Genomic DNA, 20685 nt, shown 5'->3' with positions numbered 1-20685 from the left:
CAGGCAGCTGGAGGCACAGCCCAGCCATCACCCAGCTCTGTCAAGCAGCACATCGGGCAAATCAAAGTGACGTCGGTGTGACAGAGACGAGGCGCATGGATAATAGGAAGTGACCGGGACCAGAGCCCACCCGCACCCCAGCTGTGATCCCAGGAGACTGATGCAGAGCAAGCACAGCCGTCAGCAAATGGGGACCTTCTGGGCTTCCCACCTGCCTGCCTCCAGCACAGAGGAAACCTGGGGCCTGTGAGCCAGCCACCCGCAGGCAGCAGCCCCTGGCGAGCAGGGCGCTTGGTCATCGGAAGTGGTGAGAAACACCAAAGCCTCCTTTTCCCAAGATAACGCAGTTACACTGCACATCCGCTCTGGGCTTCCAGCTGCCTTCTGAGCCATGAGCACAGCCTGGGTTTTGCTTAGAAGGGGATACAGCTACTAGTGGGCTACTAGTCTGCACTCCGGTCCTGTCTCAAGGCATTTTCTACCTAAAGAAAACAAGCAGCTCACTTTTCACAGAATGGTAGTTCCAAAGAAAAGTCCCTGGGTGCACTGTCACCATCGTGCTTATTGGTAACTCAGCTCAATGAGCAGGAAAGCAAACACAAATATTCTCTAGAACACGTTATGCCTGCAGCAATAATTTTTAAAAAATAAAGCAAAAAATCAATGTTTCCTTTAGCTGTCTCTGCTGTCTGACAGTTATACATAAAAGGCAAATGCAGAGGAGGACAAAAGGACACTTTAGGCAAACTGGGTGAAGAGCAGATCTTCGTGACTGCTTATCTTGCCCTAATTCATATATTATACTACGTATGTTGAGCCCACTCTGAATTTAGGGCATATACATGCATATATATAATCATTTTACATTATAGATGTTTATGGAAATCAAAGAATGCATGGACTGTGAGGGCAGCTCCTGTTTCTTATTTGATAGATTGTGAAAATAAGTCTTAGAGAAATCTGAGAATCTGCCCACTAAGCACCTAATTTCCCACTGCCTTACTCAGGAACACACACACACATACATACATTTACACAAAACAGTAACAAAATTTTTAAGGCTCGTTCTACCGATGAGAAGCCACCCACAAATGTCAACAGGTGCTCCATTCATAAGCCATGAAGACCACCTGTGGGAATGACCTCAGGTGTTCTAAATGACCCATGAGACTGCTACTTCATAGGTTCTCTTGCTGACACATTTGGCCTAGATGACTGTGTGGATATGACCCCATAAGCAAAGTCAGTAAAAACCAGACCGACAAACGGGACTGCATCAAAGCAGAGAGCAAACTAGGAAATGGTCAACAGAGTGGAGAGACAGCCCAGGGTATGAGAGAAAATACATGCAAACCACACAAGCAGTTAACATGCAAAATGCACACGGAACTGACACATAACCAAGCATCACAGAAGGAAGAGCTCAGGGAGGAGGTCCCAGGCCCCTGAGCAGCCACACCCACTGTGAGGACACTGTTGTCAGCACTGTTGATTTCTACACTGCAAGAAAACTTTGCTCCAGTCAGCATCTGTCAAATTGCTGATACTCTTGCCCTTCCTGAATGCGAAAGCTTTCTCTTCTCTTACTTTGATGCAGGAAAATTTCAACTTGAAAAATGGCTGTGTTCCCCAGTTTCATTATCCGCTGGCCAGTCCGAAAACAACATCTGACCATTACTCTGGCTGGCTGGACAGTGGACTCCAACTATCCCTACATAAGACACCTACTGGTGGTGAGGAAACACAACGGCATTTGTATCCCACAGTCACAGCCTCTAAAATCTGTCATTAACATTCTTTTATTGAGTGCTATTTTTGACTATTTCCTATCCAAAGGAGCAACAGAAAAATCACAGTATCTCTATTCTTCTACTCAAGTATTCTTATGCACGCATGAGAATGTGCATGCGTGTGCATACACACACACACACACACACACACACACACACACAGAGTATATTTCCATGCATCCTATTATATCACTTTGACTTTACTTTTTATACAAAATGCACTTGCCCTTTATGGTCAATAATTTCATGTCTGAGCTCCTCCAAAAATTCTGAGTTAATCAAAAGGTTATAAACAATTTGAATTGAAGACTACCTGGTGAGCAAACAGCTCAAACATGCTGACCTAGAAACTCAAGGTATAGACAAGACAGACCTTAAAATGGAAGAAAAAGACTTGCCCGTCCTCAGAGACCTAAGTGGCCTTCAAGTCTTTTATTTTACCATATTGTGTGCAGCGTGTCACCAGTAAGGGGAAACAGGAGGTCAGAAAGACTCTCCAAACAGATGCAGTTACTTGGACAAGCACACCCTTCCATCATGGCCACATCAATGTACCTTTGATATAAATAAATGACTTCCTGAAAGTTCCATTCACAAAGACTTTACATACTATTTTATCAAGAACTATCTCATCTCATTATCTTAAATATTTTGTTCTAAAATCCACATTATCACGTAATATAGGTTGTCACATTATCATGTGACAGGTAATTTGTTACTTTAGCACTACTCTATCAGTAACTGATTTATGTTATATTCACATGTTTCCAGACTTGCTAGTCACACCATAGAAAGATTACAGAAAACATCAGAGTTTTTGCTCTTAAAGGGTTCGTCAGTGAGCAAGGAGGCAACCACAGGCATGTCCTTCTGGCTGGCTTTCTCCGTGCTTCACTCTAGGAACACCATCTGGGCAAGCCTGGGGGAACGAGTTCATGAGAAGGAGCCTTCTCAGCTTCTGAATAAAGCCTGATGCCTGGGGTAGCACTGAACTGCAAGCTCTCTACAAATATGCATGGCACATTTATAGAAGCCACAGCTATCTATACACAAAAGAAATGCCATTCTGTCCCTCTAAAAGACTACTGCACACTGCTGCCTCCCCGATCTCCAGGATGACACTATAGCTACATAGTACCCTATGTAGAGAAGTTATGACCTTTAAAAAGGTCTGCAGGTGACCCAAGTAAGAGATACACTGCAAATCCATCAGACGGCAGGATAAAGGTCCAAAATGTGTCGCTCACTTGTATCGTAAGTGGAAAGATTCATTTGACAAAGGATATAAAACAAGCACTGACATGCATACACAAAAACAAGCTGATCTATACACAGAAAAGAAAAATGCAAGTGGAAGCAAGTGTAAAAACAAAACCTCAGACGTTTAGTTTCTAACGTGTTCAGGAACGCGTCCATGATGCATTTGCTTTGGTTCACATATTTCCACCACTCAGTGGCCGAGATACTCTCAAGTTCCTCTCTAAGCCTGGGGAGCTAAGGTCCTAATAAGTGCATTTTTAAGGTCAAAAAGCCTGAAACACTCCTCCTAAGAATCTCAAAGCAGAGTGAACTCAAAGACCACACATCGACTGACTTATACATGTTTCAATGTGTACTTTAGAATAATCTGAGAACAGCACATTTGCTTTATGGATTATGAGCATTTTTCACACTGAAAAGTTAAATATTTCATCTCTACCCTTACAAAACATCCTTAGAACTAAATATTTTAAAAATATTTTAAGGAAAAGGACGTAAGTATTTGTCTATTTTTAAATTTCAAATTCTGTCATCTGACATTCTCAAAACTTCACGCTCACTTCCACTTTCTTACGAAAGCAGCAGCTCCTTCCCAGGTTTGCAGAGCAGCGTATGATCGTTCCCTGCGCAGCCACCTCACCCCGAGTCTGAGGGCAAACGGGTACACCTCACAGTAATGAAATGAGGAGGCCAGCTCACAGTGTGACAGGCAGTAACACCCAGCACCAACATCTAGCACAGGTCAGGAAGAAAACGGTAAGAGGGCGAGGAGCTGCCAAGAACCAAGGTCCACTACGGGGATCTTGGCCGTGGTCCTTCGGAAACCCAAAGCTGAAGACCTGGCCTGGCCCCACCCCAAGGCCAGCACACACGGGCAATGCCCTCGACAGCAAAAACCTGCAGGACTGCGAGACACTGCAGAGCCCACGACCCACTGCCAGAACCAAACTGGCAGAAGACATGTGGAGCACATGGTAGCTGTCCTCAGCCTGCCTGCAAGAAGCTGCAGAGGACACTGTCACACACAGCACACTTCTGAGAGGAACCCAGAGCCTGACCCCGGGCCCCGGGCCACTTCCACCTCTGCAGATGCAGCCTATGCTGTGTAGAGAGCTCTCGGCACACACGGTCTCTTCAGCATAAGCACTGAGGCCGGGCAAAGCAGGAGGAGCAAAGTTCTAGTCCTACTTACATAACTGAATGAGACCACATCTCAAAATAAAACAAAGGAAAGAAAAGGGTGGGACGTAGGTCAATGGTAGAGGGCCCCTGGGTCCAGCCCCTTGTCCTGCAAAGTAAAATATAAAACCGGACGGAAGGGATAGCTCCCTCCAGCCTCTACTGCAGACCTGCAGGAACAAAGCGTGCCCGAGAGTCCTTCACTGGAAAACACCTTCCGACGAGCCACCTTGGAACCAGGCACACAGCCAAGGTGCCATTCCACGCCTTGCTGGCTGCTGCCTGCTTTGGGGATCTAGCTGGAACCACCTCTGGCTACTGGGCAGCATCATACCATGAGCTGCATGAAGGGCGAGCCCCCTGCTGGCAACAAACTGCCCAGGCCTGGACAGCACTGCCCAGCAGTGCTTCCAGCTGCCAGGAGTCTGAGCCCCTGAGTCTCCCAGACTGTCTCATTGGTGACTGCTTTAAGGAACTACAGGGTCATGGCAGGTACTCTGCTCAGAGAAGACTTAGCACTACCCAGGTAACTAAGAGACTGAATCCCACAGTGGGGTTCATCTGGTCTGCTTTGTAAGATGACCTATACTTCCCAGTGTTCTGTGTGTTTTAAAGAACAAAGGCATCACACCCAACGCATATATCCAATAAGGCGTCAAAACTACTGGCAATTGCTTATTAACACTGGGTAAGTACCCTTAATCTAAAAATCAAAAATCTTCTAAAACTCAAAAATGTTTGAGTCCTTACGTCACATTACAAATAGCAAATTCCACACCTGACATCTGATGGTCCAATGTATAAACTGTTTCATGCACAAACTTATTAAAATTTCTGTATAATGTTCCAGCTATGGGAATATGAAACATAAATAAATTCTAATTTTAGACTTAGATCTCATCCCCATTTACCTCATCACATATATGAAAATACTGCAAAATCTAAAAGATTCCAAAATCCAAACTCTTGATTCTAGGTAATTTAGATAAGAAACTCAACCAGTATTACTATTAGTTATTAATATCAGGGTGTGGAAGCCCAAGCCCTTGTTTGGAAGCCCTTGGAAGTCATTGTTTGCAGGATTTTTCCAGGAACCTCGGCATAACTCAGTGCTCCTGACTTCACACAATACCAGCACCCTCTGCAAGGCTTTGCTAACTAATGCTGGAGTACATTTAGGTACGTTTCCAATCATCTAAGCATAAAAAGAAGACAATCACTTCAAAGGGACATTCTTTTTTGAGAAACAAGGACAATGAACTTCTACCAATGTGTTGTTTAAACTAATAAAACATGAAATGCAACCAAGCCTGCCTATGCCCATCAGTTTGAGTGTGGAGGAAACATCACGGGGTTTCCAGTTATCATCAGAAGGAAAGACATGTCCAGACACCGCTGACCCAAGCACACGGTCCCAACAGGGCAGCATCTCAGGGCTGAGCTCCTGTCAGCCAGGGCAAAGGAAGACAGCAGCTGCACTGTGACGTGGAAGGTCCTGGAACTGCCATCAGGGATTCCCAGCAGGTGGGTGGGCCCCTCTGCTCTTTCCAAGGAGCTTCCAAGTGGCCAGGGAGGAGGGAGCCCGCACATCTTACCTCTGTGCTCTGGCCCAGGACTGCTGACACCCCAGCCCTGGTAGAGTGTAGCAAAGTCCTTTGGAATGTATGTCTTAAAGATGTTGAGGATGTCCAAGCGCTTCTCATGGGCCTCGGCCACTGGTTCCTGCTTGATGGAGTGTAAGACAGGGGCGCCAGCCATCCCAGGCTGGCCCTGTAATGCTGCATCACCTCTGGACCCCGCAGAACAGGTGGCCAGCATCCTCAGCTCCTGGGCCGCCTTGGAGGGGGGCTCCCGGAGAGGTAGAGGAGGGCTCACTTCGCCTTTTGCAGGAGGCTGACCCTGAGGCTGAGGGCTGAATTTGGCTTTCAGGGAATCCGGGGCACTGTGCTTATTTGGAGGAGCAAAGCCAGCCCCCACTGATGAGACCCCAAAATTCTCCACTGGCTTGTTGCTGGCCAAGGGCTGGGCACCTACTCGGGTTATGACAGAGGGTGTGGGGGTGGCACTCCTGCCAAGGCCTCCACTGCCCAGGGCAGGTGCTGGCTTGGAGCTGGCCTCCAGTTTGGATTTGGCTGGGGGCCCCTGCACTGAAGTGCTGGAGGATTCCTGGCCTTGGCTAGGTTTGGTCTGTCGATACCCATCGGGGCCAGTGGCCCACAGTGCACAGGGGCCTGTGGAATGGCTCTCCTTATTCTTGGGCATCGTAGCTGCTTTCGTGGTCACTCCGAGGGGAGAAGAACTGCCTTTGGGTCCAGGTGCCCCACCTGGCACTTGAGTGCGGGTGAAGCGAGCAACAAGTAGGGGCTGGCACTCTTTGCCCCCGAGGGCGGGCGGAGGCCCTGTTCTTCCATTCCGGGCAAGATAAACCAAGTTGCTTCTTATGCTTTTGTAGCCGTTGGGCTGAATCCACTGGGGGGCCATGGAGTTGCAGCTGACCCTGTGCCAGACGCGCTTGTGCATCCATAAGACCTCTGGGTAGTAGGTCTTGTGGTTACAGTAAGGACACGGGTGGATGACTAGAGCAGCTTGCAAAGAGGAGGCCACTTCCTTACTGCTGGAGTCATCCCGGGTCGACCTTGCACTTAAATCTAGAGGGGTCAGGTCTGGGGCTGGTGTACTTTTTCCTCCCCCAGAATGCTCCTTACTGTGCAAATCAGACAGCTTGTCTTTAGGATGACCAGCCTGGCTCTCCAATGTAAGCTGCAGGTCGGCTCCTTCTGGACTCGAAGGGAAGTCCACATCGTCACTAGAGCTTGGGGCCTCCTGCTTGGGGCGAAATGCTGGCATCTTTAAGTCAAGAGAAAATCTATGTTGTTCGGGACGTTTGGAAGTCTCTCTGCTACTGTTTTCAAGTATGGACACAGGAGTTGCAATCCCCACCTTGGACTCGCTGACGTCTTTTCCTGGCAGGTTATTTCCAAGTCTGTGACTCTGGTCTCCGTTGGAGAGCACAGTTGATGCTATGTCTTCAGAAGAGCAGCAGCGCCTCGGGTGTCCCCCTGGAGAGTGAAAACGTAAACGCAGAAATTAAAATTTCTTATCAGAACAAAACAAGACACGGGAAATCCAACGGTTAAGAGAAGCCGAGATACCCTGGCCTGACACTCCCAGAAGCAAGGTCGGTGTAGGACAGGTAGCTCCTGGGTAGGCTCTGTTCTCAAAGACTCTCCTGGAAGCTAAGCAAGCAAGAACCAGGAAATGCTATCTTGGGTGGGCTTCTTTTTCCAGTCTATTAAAATGACTCAAAAGACTGAAGGGAAATGAAAACAGCTTCAGATTTACTTACACGGCACTACATTAACAGAAGGTGACCAGTTATTCTAGAAATTAGGAAACAAACTTAACTGATAGCAACCACCTAACACTTTACATCCATCCATGTTAGGGTCTCCTGGAATCTGAGCTCACCCTTAGTCATTTTAAGGAAAGAAAACCAGAGAAGAGCCAGGTGTGGTGCACTTCTGTATATCCAGTACTCTGTGAGGCTGAGTCAGAAGACAGCGAGTTCAAATCTGGTCTGGGCAACTTAGCAAGACCCCATCTCGAAATAAAAATGGGAATACAGCTCAGCAAAAAGGTCTTGGGTTCAATCCGAGGGAGGAAGGACGGAGGGAGGTAGGCAGGAAAGAAGGCAGGGAGAAAGAAAGGAGAAAGGAAATGACAGAAGAGAGGAGGGGGAAGGGAGAAGAGGAGGGAGGAAAGGAAAGACAGAGAAAGGCGGGGGCCCAGAGAGGTCAGCTCTAGTGCTGGTCACACAGGCGGGACCAGGCACAGCTCTTTGCGCAGGACTGCTGCCCACATGGTGACCTCCGCCCAGCCCAGCAGGGAGTCCAGCCTGGTCTCTCCTGGAAAAGCCAGCTGCAAGTCCAAACCCTTGACAGCCTTCTGAGGCTGGAAGTGAAGGCACAGCCATGCTATTCATTGCATCGCCTGGGGCTGTGGCAGTGGCGGTGAGCGGTCCTGGGCCAGACCTGCCAATGGAGGCCTAGTGCGTGGGCACCACGTCTCTCACCAGAGAAGCCCCGGCACAGCACACGCCACCAGTATGGCAGATGGCGAAGTTCCCCCAGAAGGAGGCAGGACAGCCCTGCAAGGCCCACAGCACAACTTAGCAAATAGTTCAGGTCGGCCTTGATGACCTCGGACTTATCTATACCTAGACATCAAACTTCAGGTGGGGAGATGTTCTAGAAATCTAAAACTCTGAACTACGGAACACAAGGTTGATTCTTCACCAACACCAAACCCTCAGGGCCTTCTGTCTCATAGTAGATCTCTATGGGCTGATTGAATGCTAGGTATTTGTTTTTGAGAAGGCCCAATATTAGTGGTTTTCTTAAGCAAGTTTTTTAATGTCCAGTCAAATGTAAGAATTTATAATGTTCTTTTAAAATGATCCAAGTATATTTTTAGGGTGAGACTTAAAAATTCTATCTAGTCCAAAAATCTCTTCCAAAGGTTCTTAGGTGGTAAAGTACCTGCCACAGAAAGTGCTAAACCCAGATGGGAAGGAGCAGGGTAACAAATGCTCACTTTCAAGCACCAGACAGTTAATGAGCGATTCGTGGACAGTTTTAAAGCATTATGCTTATGGGAAAGCATGGTCAGGATGTGACAATCAATGGGGCTGACGAGCAGGTGGGACACAGGAAGGAGCTCCCACGTGCTGGTGTCCGGGTGGAGCCAGGGACACTTGTCCATCACAAGCAGGCATGCACCTGGCTCAGAAAGCACATGGGCAGCCAGGACAGCGCCACTCAAACAAAAGCTTGGAATTAAACACAGGCAAGTTTATCTTACACTTTAATTCTGAGTGAAGCTCATTTGTTACATTTGGAAGTATTCACAGGGACTAAGTAACACGGGGCAAGTTTGCCTGCATTAAAGAATAAGGACTGATGAAAACACAGGCCAGAGACCACTAGCTCATTTTCCAAGTGGAAACAGAAAGCAGTGTAACCCAGCACTGCCTCGGGTGTGTTGTGTGTGGGGCATTCCCGGCATGATGGTTAAAATTCCCCATTAGCTCAGCGGCATAAGTACCTGCCTTGCAAGCAGGCAGTCGTGAGTTCGATCCCCGGTACCGATTAAAAAAAAAAAAAATTCCCCATTTCATGTCCCAAAGATGACTGGAAAACAACAGGACATCCAGGGCTCTGACCAAACCCTAAGTAACAAGTGAAAAGTGAGGGACACAACTCTGTTATCAAAGTGATCGATGGAGTAAGTGACCGACCTGCAAAGGAACGTGCAGCTGGACACTGAGGGCTTGAGTGTTACCCACTGGACCCCTCTGGGCGGTCTGCTAACTCTAGGAGGAGGGCGCCTGAGAGAGGCAGTCACAGCCAGGGTGACACGACCTTGGGGGACGTGCCGCCCCACCCCGGCTGTCCTCCCTGTCCACAGCACCCTCTAGCGGGTGTTCCAGAGGGACACAGGCCGCTTGCATGAGGAAAGCAGAGCCAGGTGCCCAGCACCGCTATTCGGAAAGTGCTGACTCTCTCCTTCCAACTCTTGGTTCTGCCACCACCACCTCTCAGGGGCTTTTAACACAAGAACCCACCTCTGCCAACTCAAGTGACCTGTGCCAGGTGGCATTGTGCCACGTGGCCAACGCAGGTCATGGCAAGTCCAGGACTAGCTGCTCCCAGGTTCACAATGGTGCATTCGAACTTCCAACTGTTCCTTCTCCCATTTCTCATTCCAAATACCAGGGAGGCAAGGTAAACCTCACAAACACTAGCCCACCACTGCGAAGCAGCAGCCCACACTACACTGCCATCTGCAGCCAGCATCATACAGAAAGCAACACTCACTTCCCCAAGGATCCACACACCACACACCACAGGGGACGCTGTGCAGGAAAGAGGTCTGCGGCAGCTGTGCATGGCTTCGGTTCCTTTAGAGGTCACGTAAAAGAGGCATGGGATCAGAATTAGACAGAGGAAGAGCACAAAGCAGGTTTTCCAGGACAGCCATAGCCAGGATGCCAAGGAACCATCTGGAGACAGAAGCCCCAGTTCACACAGGCGTGGGATCCCTCAGTCAGACGAAGTGTGGTTTGCTCTGGGTGAGAACTGCTCATGTCCTTGGAGCATACTTGCCTCTGAGACTCACACTGCATACCAAGGCTCGGGCTGCACTCACAGGCCCCAGCAGTAAGGCAGGAAACCAGAAACACTCCTGGATCAGGTTTCCAGCTGACCTAATGGCTTCCCAAGCTCGTACTACTGCCCTGGTTTATGGTCCACCTGCTCCTTGTGCTGGCTGAGCACCAGCGCGTTAACTTGACTGGCCTGGGAGCTGCCAGGGAAAGCAGTAAAGCATACTTCTGGGTAGGTGTGGACAGGTCAGGGAGCCACCCTGGCACTGCTCTGTGGCCACCATGAACTGAGCACCTGTGTCTCGCCAGGGCCTTCCACCATGATGTTTCTGCTGCACGGCCAATGTGGACCGAACCTCCTGAAACTGTGAGTGAAAACAAGTTTCTCCTCTTTCCAGGCCACTGAGGAGCTCCTGTGGGCACAACACACACTAGTGTCCTAAAGATGCAGGCGCCTGGTGACCACAGAGAGGTGTCCCCCACCCTGTGCCAAGGGCCTGGGTTCACGTGCACTCTGACTGCAGGTTTTGCATTCATCGTAAGGCCCTTGGCTTCCAGCATGTATTTGCGCCTCTTCTTTTCCTTCTCACCTAAACCTGACCAGAAGGGCCGCTGTGGCCCTGCCCCCTTAGGAGGCAGGCGTGGCACACAACTGCCCCGGGCTCTGGTGACCACGGGGACCCTACACTACCCCGGACCTTCACTTGCCTCAGGCTCTCCATACCTCTGAAGGAAGTGAGTGCTGGTCATTCCTCCCCCTCTGCTCACCTACCGTGTGTCTGAGCAGCAGCCGCTCAATGTGCAAAACAGGCTGTTTCGAACGCTCTTTGAACAAGACACTTTTCTTGCCTAACGTGTGAGTCCAAGTGTTTAAAATGAGGATCTTTCCCACTTCTCTACTCTGCTTTTTTGTCACATACAGATTACCATTTATCTCCATAAATAATTTAACGGAAAAAAAGAAATGGCTTTCTGACCAGTCAGCCTTTCTCGCTCTCTCAGAAGCCTGGAGACTGCGGGGCACGGCCCTCGGGATAAGGGACACTCTGCCACCATGGGATAGTATCTACTCGGCATAAGTGGGGACCTGGGTCCCGTCCACAGCATCAATGGGGAGCAGCAAGTGATCAACAGTGGCTGGAAATGCCACCACCATTATGCCATCCCTGATGAGACTTCAGGCTGGTGAGAGAAGGGGACACAGAGAAGAAAACGGTACTATGGTTTTTTAAAGGTTAAGAAGAGGTAAAAGACAAAAATCATTAAGACTGCATTGGGAGGAAGAAAGGTAACAAGCAGCACGAGCACTTCTGTGGGTCGAGAGCCTCTGTCCCTGGCCAGGGTCAGGCCAACATGGCCTGACCACAACCATCCTGGATAGATCCTTTAATCTGCAACTGCTCATATACTCACCTACAAGAAATTTTATTTAGTTTTTTAATTTTCTGCCTAGCCATTTCAGTTAAATGGTCTTCTACTTATTCCTTAAGAATTTGTCCCCCTCACAAGATATAGCTATGCTGCACACAACTGACCACACGCTTGCTTCTCAGAATCTGCTCGTCTCTCCTCCTAAACAGCCTTCTCTTCCCCAGGAGAACTGTGGATTTCGGGGTTTCTGCGTTGACAGTCTCAACATTTAGGCTGTCAACCATTCAGGATGGGGATCTAGACTTTAAGGGTTTTGGTCCTCTGGGGTTCACATTCGGATCACAGCATTCAGGAACGTGTCTTTGAGAGTAGATCAGTCGGGGATGACAGCATCTCGGGCCATGGCAGGGAAGCAAGGAGGAGTGGGTGGCTGAGGGTCTCTCCCCACTGTACCCGCAGCTGCGACGGCCCACACTTAGCTCTGGACCACACACAGAGCAGCAAGAAAGGAACACAGCGCATCCAGGACAGGCCTGGGGAGGTTTCTGGAGACCAAGTACCCCAAGAAGGATGCAGGAACCTGGACCACCCCACCCAATAGAGCACTACAGGCCAGGTGGATGGAGACCTGGTGAGAGTGGACAGTGAATGGATGAGGCCAGCTCCTGAGGACGGCCTGGTCACCTAACACTCATCCCAGAAGAGTCTGATCCAGTGCAGGTATTAAAACACCCAGGCAGTTCTCTGGCCAAGAAATCAGCCTGGGGCAGGGAGGCAGGGAGCAGCACAAAACAAACAACTCTTCAACACTGAGGCTCACTAGAGCAGGACAGGAAAAATTATGGAAGTCTGTGAAAGTCACATTTCCGGGAGGCAGGGGAGAAGCACTTAGCAGGGAAGTGCAGCCTCCTAACTGTTCCTGCTCAGGGCAAGGTGCGGAGGGGAGCGTGTCACCAGGAGGAGTTCTGCGTCGAGGACAAACTAGGGACCCTGCACAGGCTTTCTGTGCTCTTTCTGCAATTCTGAGGCCCTGAGTGCTGTGGATGAAACAACCCAGTCCCTGCTCATCAGAAATGAACAATTAGTTTCTGTGTTCTCTTCAGTGTCATTATTCTTTTTCTGTTCAATCCACTGTGACTCAGTTGATTTTTCACAGGTTCTTTCCAGTGTGACAGTATAAAACCACACTTTGCTCTTTTTAAAAAGTGCTTTGTCATTTCATAGTTTATGGCTTTGAACACAACAAGCAATGACTTCACACTGGAAAGCGCAGACGCAGCAGTCACTCTGGGTGACCTTGCAATGGTGGGAGGAGGCATTTCTATACGGAGGATCTCGGTTTTCACCTCCCTGCTGCCTTATCCTACCTCAGTGACAGCAATCACAGTTCATTCATTTAATACACGACTTGCTGTTTGCTTCTTTTCATGTATATTATAATTTCATAGCTTTCCTCTCTTAAAAAACAGAAACTCCTGGCTATTGCAAACAAGTGCAAAGCACAAATATATTTACTGTGTTGTACGAACACCTTCATGGGTCCCTGGTGCTAAACGTTCAGCCACTACAGAAACTCATTGTTCTGGGTGAGGCACACATGCACTGGGTTTACAGTCAGCTTCTGTCTGTCAGCAACAGATTTTGGGCCCATCTCCTGAATTCTTCACCACAGTCAGCTGGGCTGTAAATAGAGACTGCTAATTCTATTATATGAATTTTAAAATCCACTAAGAAACAATCAGCTTCAAAAGTCTATAATGAAATCCAAGAGGAGCTAACTACGGTTTATGTGTCCCCGCAGCACCCTGACTGCACACTTCACTTTGCTGGTATCAGCTGCGGAGACCAAGGTGCACGGACCACGGCCTGCTGAGTAGCTCAACCCTGCTGGGAGGCCCTGTGGAGAAGGTCTCGTGGCATCACGGCTGTCTAGTGTGTGTAAGTATACTCGGGAGTTCCTGCAGTGCTAAACCGCCCAACAGTGCAGCTTTCCAAACAAGTCTCATCATTAAGAGACAGTGCACGAGAAAGAATTAAGAAGAAACACCGAATGCAGGGCGAACCTGTTAGTTCAGCATTTCCTAAAGGGCCCTAGCAATAGGTGGGCCCCAGATCACAAGAACTTCCATATGGGCCACTGGCCAGGCTGGACACAGAGCAGCACTGTAACAGGAACCTCTGCGAGCAGGACAGGAGCACAGGATGATGATGAAGTGACGCTGGAAATCAGGTAAGGTAAAGTGCTCCGGACTCACCGTCCCTGCAGTCCTACTGCCCCAATGTGAGGGTCACCACTGTCCTGCCCCTCCCAGTGCCGCCCCAAGGAGGAGCAGGAAGCTCCAGGGAGGGCAGGAGAACCCGCTCCTTCCCGCTTCCCCCTCCTCGCCCCAGGGAGATGTGGCTGGCAGCCCAGGACTTCCTGAAGCCAGATACAGCATCTGCAGGCAGCACTCAGGTGACAGCCGCCTGCCTGCCTGCCGGTACCTGGTTCCGGCTCACCCCTTGCCAGCACCTGCGAACTGAGCAACAGGCCCATTTCTTCCAATCCTTCTTCCTAAATACTCCCCATGGTGGACATGGAACAGCCCATAAAACTACCTCCACAGAAGGACGGACTGAACAGGGATTCGAAATATGAACGAAAGTATAAATCCGAGTTACATTCCTGGTTTTAGCCATCGATGTGCACAGACAACCCTTGTACTGCGAGAAGCCGCTTGCAGTACTGTGTGCCTGAAGAAGCCTCATAACAGAGAACCACTATCTGAAAAATAATTTTAAGATGTTGGCAGTTAATTTTTACTGGTTACCAAAAAATGTGATTTTAAAGCAAGAATATCACAGTTCCTAAGCAGTGTTTCTCAGAAAAGCTTTGACTAGTTTCAATTGGTCTTTAAAATCTGGTAACAAAAAAAGAACAGAACAAAAATAAGATTTGTTTGAGAGAAATAAGAGTAAACAGAGATCAAGATTTAATTGAACTCAGATGTCATCAAAAGTGACAAATAAAATGCAAGATGTTGTGAACGAGAAGCTGCATAGGTGTTCGGGGAAACCAGTCTCTGGAAAGACACAGGAGCTAAAGAACCTGAGAAATAAATGCCAACAGTGGCCCCAGTGGAAGTGCTGGAGAGACATCATGCAGCGTGGGGAGGGGACAGGGGCACCCTGGGCAGTCCTCCCACGGGCCGGAAAATGCTCGAGAGAAACACCCAGTTGCTAGGTCCATGACGCTTTTCAACTAAAAAATAACAACAATTAAGAGTTACACTTTGGGCTGGGGATTTAGCTCAGCGGCATAAGCACCTGCCTTACAAGCAGGCGGTTGTGAGTTCGATCCCCGGTACCGATAAAAAGGAAAAAGACAAAAAAAAAAAAAAAAAAAAAGAGTTACACTTTGTGGACAAGTAGAGTGAAGAAAATACTGAAACACACTGCCCCAGGGTGGTGTGATGCGGAAATTCTCCTTCTGGGAAAATAAAGGAAACAGCCAACAATCTAAGAGGTAGGCAGGCAGCTTCCTACATCTTCCTCCGCTTCCTACGGAGAGGGGACAGGAAAGCCAGCTCTCAAGAAACCGTTTCCAGAGGCCATCAAGTCCAGGAAGGCGATCCCGACCCTTTCCAGACAGAAGGGGGAGAGCGCCAAGCGCCCCACAACAGCACGAATGACAGCCAGGGCCCGCCAGAGTTCACAAAGGACAGCCTGCCTTTCCACATGGAATAAAAGGCTGCTTCCACAACCCAGTCCAGTCCTAAGGCCAGGAAAGTTTGGTCTGAAGGAGCTGCAAAGCTCTCTCACTTGTACTATATGCAGGAAATGTGAACTACCAACATGCACCTCTCTCTCTCTCTCTCTCTCTCTCTCTCTAAGTACGAAAGATGAAACACGGAGACGAGCTTATGGAACAACCAAATCATCATCATTTTAAACATTTTTTTATAAATAAATACATGTTTTTTATAAACGAATACCCTGTTGTTATTCTTACTTTTTGTGTGTGCTATTATATACATTTTTGTTTGAAGTTATAATTAACCTGTTAAGGAAAAAAAGTTGTAAAACTGCAACACATTCGTGTTAATAGAAAAATACAAAAGTATCTAGGCACTTTGGAAGCTGTGCTGTGAAGAAAACTGGCTTCAAGTTAAAAGCAGAATTTCATGTTAACAAGGAAATTTAAAACTTAAAATCTGAGAACAACTGGAAGTTTAGTTCAGTGGCACAAACGTCTGCCTGGCAAGTGTGAGGTTGGGAGTTCAATTCCTGGTACACACACACACAAAGAAGTTTTTCCAAATCTTGTTCTCATCTGGGAGCACAAAATCAGTACTTTAAAGGTTAATGAAATCCACCTAGCCGGAACAGCAGTTTTTGGTTTCTCAGTAGAAGCCTGTCTCACCATAAAGTATAATCAGCACATTCTAGAAACCTAGAATTTACCCAGTGTGTCCCCCCTTGGCCCAATAAACAAACAGTCAGTTGGTTTGTTGGGGTTTTTTTTCTTTCATTTTGTTTTAAATCAAATCTGTACTAAAGTGAACAGAATTTAAGACCTTTATCATGGCACGTACACATTTTACACACCCTTTCTCACCCGCTAAGCCTAACGCCAAACTAAAACGTGTCCATTCGGGAAAATGCAAACCCAAGAAACTAAAAAGAAATTTTAAAAAGCTTTACTAACTCTACTTTGATTAACAGCAACCACTGTTTCCAGTTATGAATCCATGCTAAGTTCGTACCTAACATGTCCACTCCTTAAATGGAGCCTTCCAGAGAACAGGCTGTGAACTATTGAAAAGAAAGTGCTAATGCCACAGCTAGCTTTGAAAGCGCTGCCAAGATGCAGAGTCAGCAAGCGCAGAGAAGCCTGCACAGAACACTGCCTTTCCTGGTCCTCCCTCGGCTCCTTCCTCTTCCTCGGTGGGGCTGGGGCTCCTCTTACAGGGAAGGCACAACATGAACCACCTGTGCACTCTCGCACAGCTGTCTAGGAAGACCTCAGAGGAGAAGTTAGAAGCTGCACTGCACACTTTCTCCAACACAGACAATATTTCCAGGCTAGCACTTACATGGCTTAAAAGGTTTTTTCTTGAAGTGCACAGCTACGTAAAAATAAATACAAATCCCGCATATTTTATAAAGAAACTGACGATCCTTTTAAAAAAACAGGATTACATATTAAAGAGAGTTTTTGGATTTAAAATCCACCACGTGTTTGCCTAGCAAACAAAGGACATTTCATAACACAAGCAGTCTGTGTTCTCTGGAACAGAGCAAGACAGCAGCTTGACACAGAGCAGCTGCCCCAGCACCTCTGCTGTCAGCGCAAGTATAGCGACGGCCACTAGATGGCACCTGAGCCCAGAGTATGACCTGCTCCAGGCCAGGGCGCTGTGTGTGGTCCCGGTTAGGAGGAGTGGAGAGATTACTTTTGACTGGTGGGCATTAATCAGCAGAAGAGGTACACCCACAGGAGAGCTGGTGTTAAAGGATCATCAACTGTCTCTTTCTTTTGAAACTGTTCTGTCAGTGTGGCAATGCTTTGTGTGGTAAAAGTATTCATCTAGCACCTTGCATTCACTTTGCTTATTCAATAGTATGTGCAGAGAACGCTGAATTTCTAATATATTTGAATTATCTGGCAAAAATGAATTTAAATGAAATACACATGTTTAGATTGGAGGTTACAGACAGCACATTCTACCTCAAGAGTGCCCAAATCTCTTAAAACTTATTCAACGTAATGAAGCGGCAACTGACTTCCACTATTCTAATAATTTAGCAACTGACTTGAAAATAGTTTCCATAATTTATATCTTGGTTTCACAACATAGGAGCCCAGCTCAGGAAACAGCCTCTGACTGGAGGAGTTAAATTCCATGCAGCTCCAGACACCAGTATAGGGGTCTGCATCCCAGGGCCCCCTGGCAATACCCATATCAGAGGACCCAAACCACTGCCCTCTGAGGAATGGGCTGGACTGAAGTAAGGAAGCCAGGACACACAGCCTGTGACAGTGGTCCATTCGCTAGCTGCCCCAGGCCACGCCGGGCAAGGGTGCCTGCATCTCAGAGAGACCAGCATTACTACAGGGTCCTGCTGGCTGCCTTCACCCGCAGGGCAGGGCAACAGCCACTCCTGGAAAGCTGTTGCTGCTTCTGTACTGGGAACCGAGCTCAGGACCTTGCACTTTTCCAGGCAGCGCTGCAAGAGCATCTTTCTTTACGCACCCCCACGGGCAAACGAAGTCAGCATGGCCAGATGGCAGCCAGAGTGGGTAAGGAGGGCTCCCAACAGGCTGCCCGCAGGGGCGCCCAGGAGGGCTTGACAGGGAAGAGACAAACACTGCTCAGCTCCCAAGTCCTTCATGCACAGGACTTCATGTTACCATTACTTTCATCCTCGGGGTACTTCAATGTGTATCTCCCGGTAAGAGGGACTGAGTTTTCTGTGATTCACTACCTATATCTCTCTTGTTTTGTGAAGCTAAATAAATAATGTAAACAAGCCACGCTGCCTCCTTCACCCCCTGTCCTGCTGCAGTTCTGGTGAGTTCCTGACACGAGTGGCACCAAACCAGCACCGGGCTACCCACAGACGACGAAGGGGTCAGCAGGAAGAGGAAGCTGCCCAGCCCCGGGGCTTATAGCAACCTGGTCTCCTCCAGAAAGCTGGCAAAGCAAGAGTGGTTGGTGGTCACAGAGAAAAAGAAATGAATGGAACGCACAAACACACTTTCCCTTACATCCACAGTACACCTCAGGAGTACCACCTCACACAGATACTCCGTGCGCAGAACTGCCTCCCTTTTACTTAAAATCTCCCCAAGTCACGTCCCTACTTGCACAATCTCAGGATGGCTCGTGAGAGCCATGTTACAGGTGCAGGGTAGGGCTGGAACTGCCGTGCTCTGTTAAAGCGCTTCGAAAAGCAGGTTACAGTCACTTCTCCATTTCTTCCCCTGACTTCTTCATTCCTGCTTTTAATCTCTCTCCTATTTTTATAAAGAGGAAACAAGTAACTCCCCTTTCTAATATAGCTTTATTTTTGTTCTCAATGGATAACTCCATTTCTATTTATCTCATGTTTTCTAAAATCAAAAATCATACAGTTTTGAGTCCCTAAAAGACACTGCCCCAGAGGTCTCGGGCAGACTGCCTGCCGCTGCCCTCTGGGTTTCCTCAGTCACTGGCCCTTGGCATGTCTCCGCGGGAGCTGCAGGACAGTCTTTCTATTTTCCAGGAGCTGGAGGGACGAGTAAGAGCCCTAACTGTATGAAGCCAAAGTTTCTTAACACCGTTTCAGCAGACTCGACCAGGTGACCCCTGAGGGAGGAGCTCTGAGTCCCGCCTTTCCCCAGCCACTGGCCCTTCACAAGGTAAGAATGGGGGCACCTACAGCCGCTGGAATGGCCCCGTGTGGCCCACACCCACCTGGTGTGGCAGACAGGCAGGGAGCAGGTGTGGGAGACGAGAGGGCCACTCCTGCTGGCGTCCTCCTGGTGATTCTCCTTCGGCCGACACACTTTCCCTGCATTTCCCATGTTCTTGGAACACATGACAGGCTCTGAGAAATGATATGGAAAAGCAGTATTTTCTCAGCAGCAACTCTGTGTAGACAATGTCTACAGAATGGCTGCACGGGCATGCACATCCCTGCACTGTGAGCGTGTGACTGTACTACATACATGTGTGCCGGAATGGTAATGTCCTCTCCCAGCACATGGAAATGGCTCTGCTGACAGCAGGCTCCGTGTGCTCCAGGCTCAGCCCCACATTCTATTTGCTGAAGACGACTTTTGGTTAGCATTAATTAATTTAGTCACTCGGATCATAGATATTATAATCAACTCCTAGCCCACACTCTACACAGACGCAGACCAGGATAAATGATACCTTTTAGGACTACCAGCCAGAGAGCAGGTGGGATTCGTTGGGACCTTCCAGCTTGAACTGTCCTCTGAATTTCATACCCAAGGACATCTCCTTAGCATTCATGCAGCAAACATTCGATGGCCAAGAACCTGGATAAATGTTGCCTCTGCCCTCTCTGCCAAGGGAAGAGACCATCAGAGCCCGTCAGCCATGCCAGCTTCCTGCAGACAAGGCTCTTATCCAACACCTTCCAAGTTAGCAGAACAACCACAGACAGTGAGGATGGCAGCAAACATCTGACTTGCACCCAATGGACTCTTAGGAATTGAAATGACATATATCTGAGTCAGTGTTTCATCACTGGGACAAATATCTGACGTACACAATTTAAGGAAAAGCTTAGTTTGGCTCACAGTTTCAGAGGTTTAGGTCCATGGCTAGCTGGCTCCAAGGCAGAAATACCCATGGTATAAGGCTATGGCAGAGAAAATTTGTTCAACTCGTGGTGGTCGGGATGGAGAAGGAGGGGTAAAGGGCCAGAGACGAAGAGGTCAGAGACAAGCTGCCGAGATCACTCAACCCATGACCTGTACACTGCAACTAAACTCTACCTCCTAAATGTCCATTACCTCCCAATAATGTCATCCAAATACAACAGATGAACCCCTCTGACAACATTAGAGCCCTCATGAGCCAATCACCTTCCAAAAGCCCCACCTCAAACACATAAAACTTTTGGGGAACACTGAGATCTCAACCACAAAAGTGTAACACATCTGATACCCTGCACTATTTCCCCTTAAGAATGATCTCTGTCAGATGTCAGCATTTCCACAGCTCTCAACTTGTAACAGCTTCTACTTCTCTCAATTGTGGGACTCCACAGTCTGTATCACTGAGACCAAAACATGGCATTAGTTTAAGTACAGCACAAAGAGCCATAAATCCCACACCAAAGTAGGCTATTCTCAAACAGTTAACTTTTTACAATATTGCTGAATCATTCTATTGACAACTAAACTGAAAAATACCAAATCAGCCA

The 20685-nt window shown here is 48.2% G+C and overlaps 1 protein-coding gene across 8 annotated transcripts in view; it reads right to left on the bottom strand.

Moving 5' to 3' along the window:
- The window catches only part of Znf516 (zinc finger protein 516), a 111881-nt gene that overhangs the window by 12995 nt on the left and 78201 nt on the right, over window positions 1-20685 (bottom strand). For all 8 annotated transcript variants that reach the window (XM_063231430.1, XM_063231427.1, XM_063231429.1 and 5 more), the window contains exon 3: window positions 5825-7288. In XM_063231430.1, coding sequence (XP_063087500.1) covers window positions 5825-7288 — 1464 coding nt within the window. The remainder of the gene's footprint in view (window positions 1-5824; window positions 7289-20685) is intronic.

Source organism: Cavia porcellus, unplaced genomic scaffold (assembly GCF_034190915.1).
Source record: "Cavia porcellus strain 051 isolate PalLab524CR breed Dunkin Hartley unplaced genomic scaffold, mCavPor4.1 scaffold_20, whole genome shotgun sequence".
Classification (NCBI taxonomy): domain Eukaryota; kingdom Metazoa; phylum Chordata; class Mammalia; order Rodentia; family Caviidae; genus Cavia; species Cavia porcellus.
The sequence above is the reverse complement of the archived record's forward strand: the minus strand, read 5'-3'. Positions and strand labels throughout refer to the sequence as shown.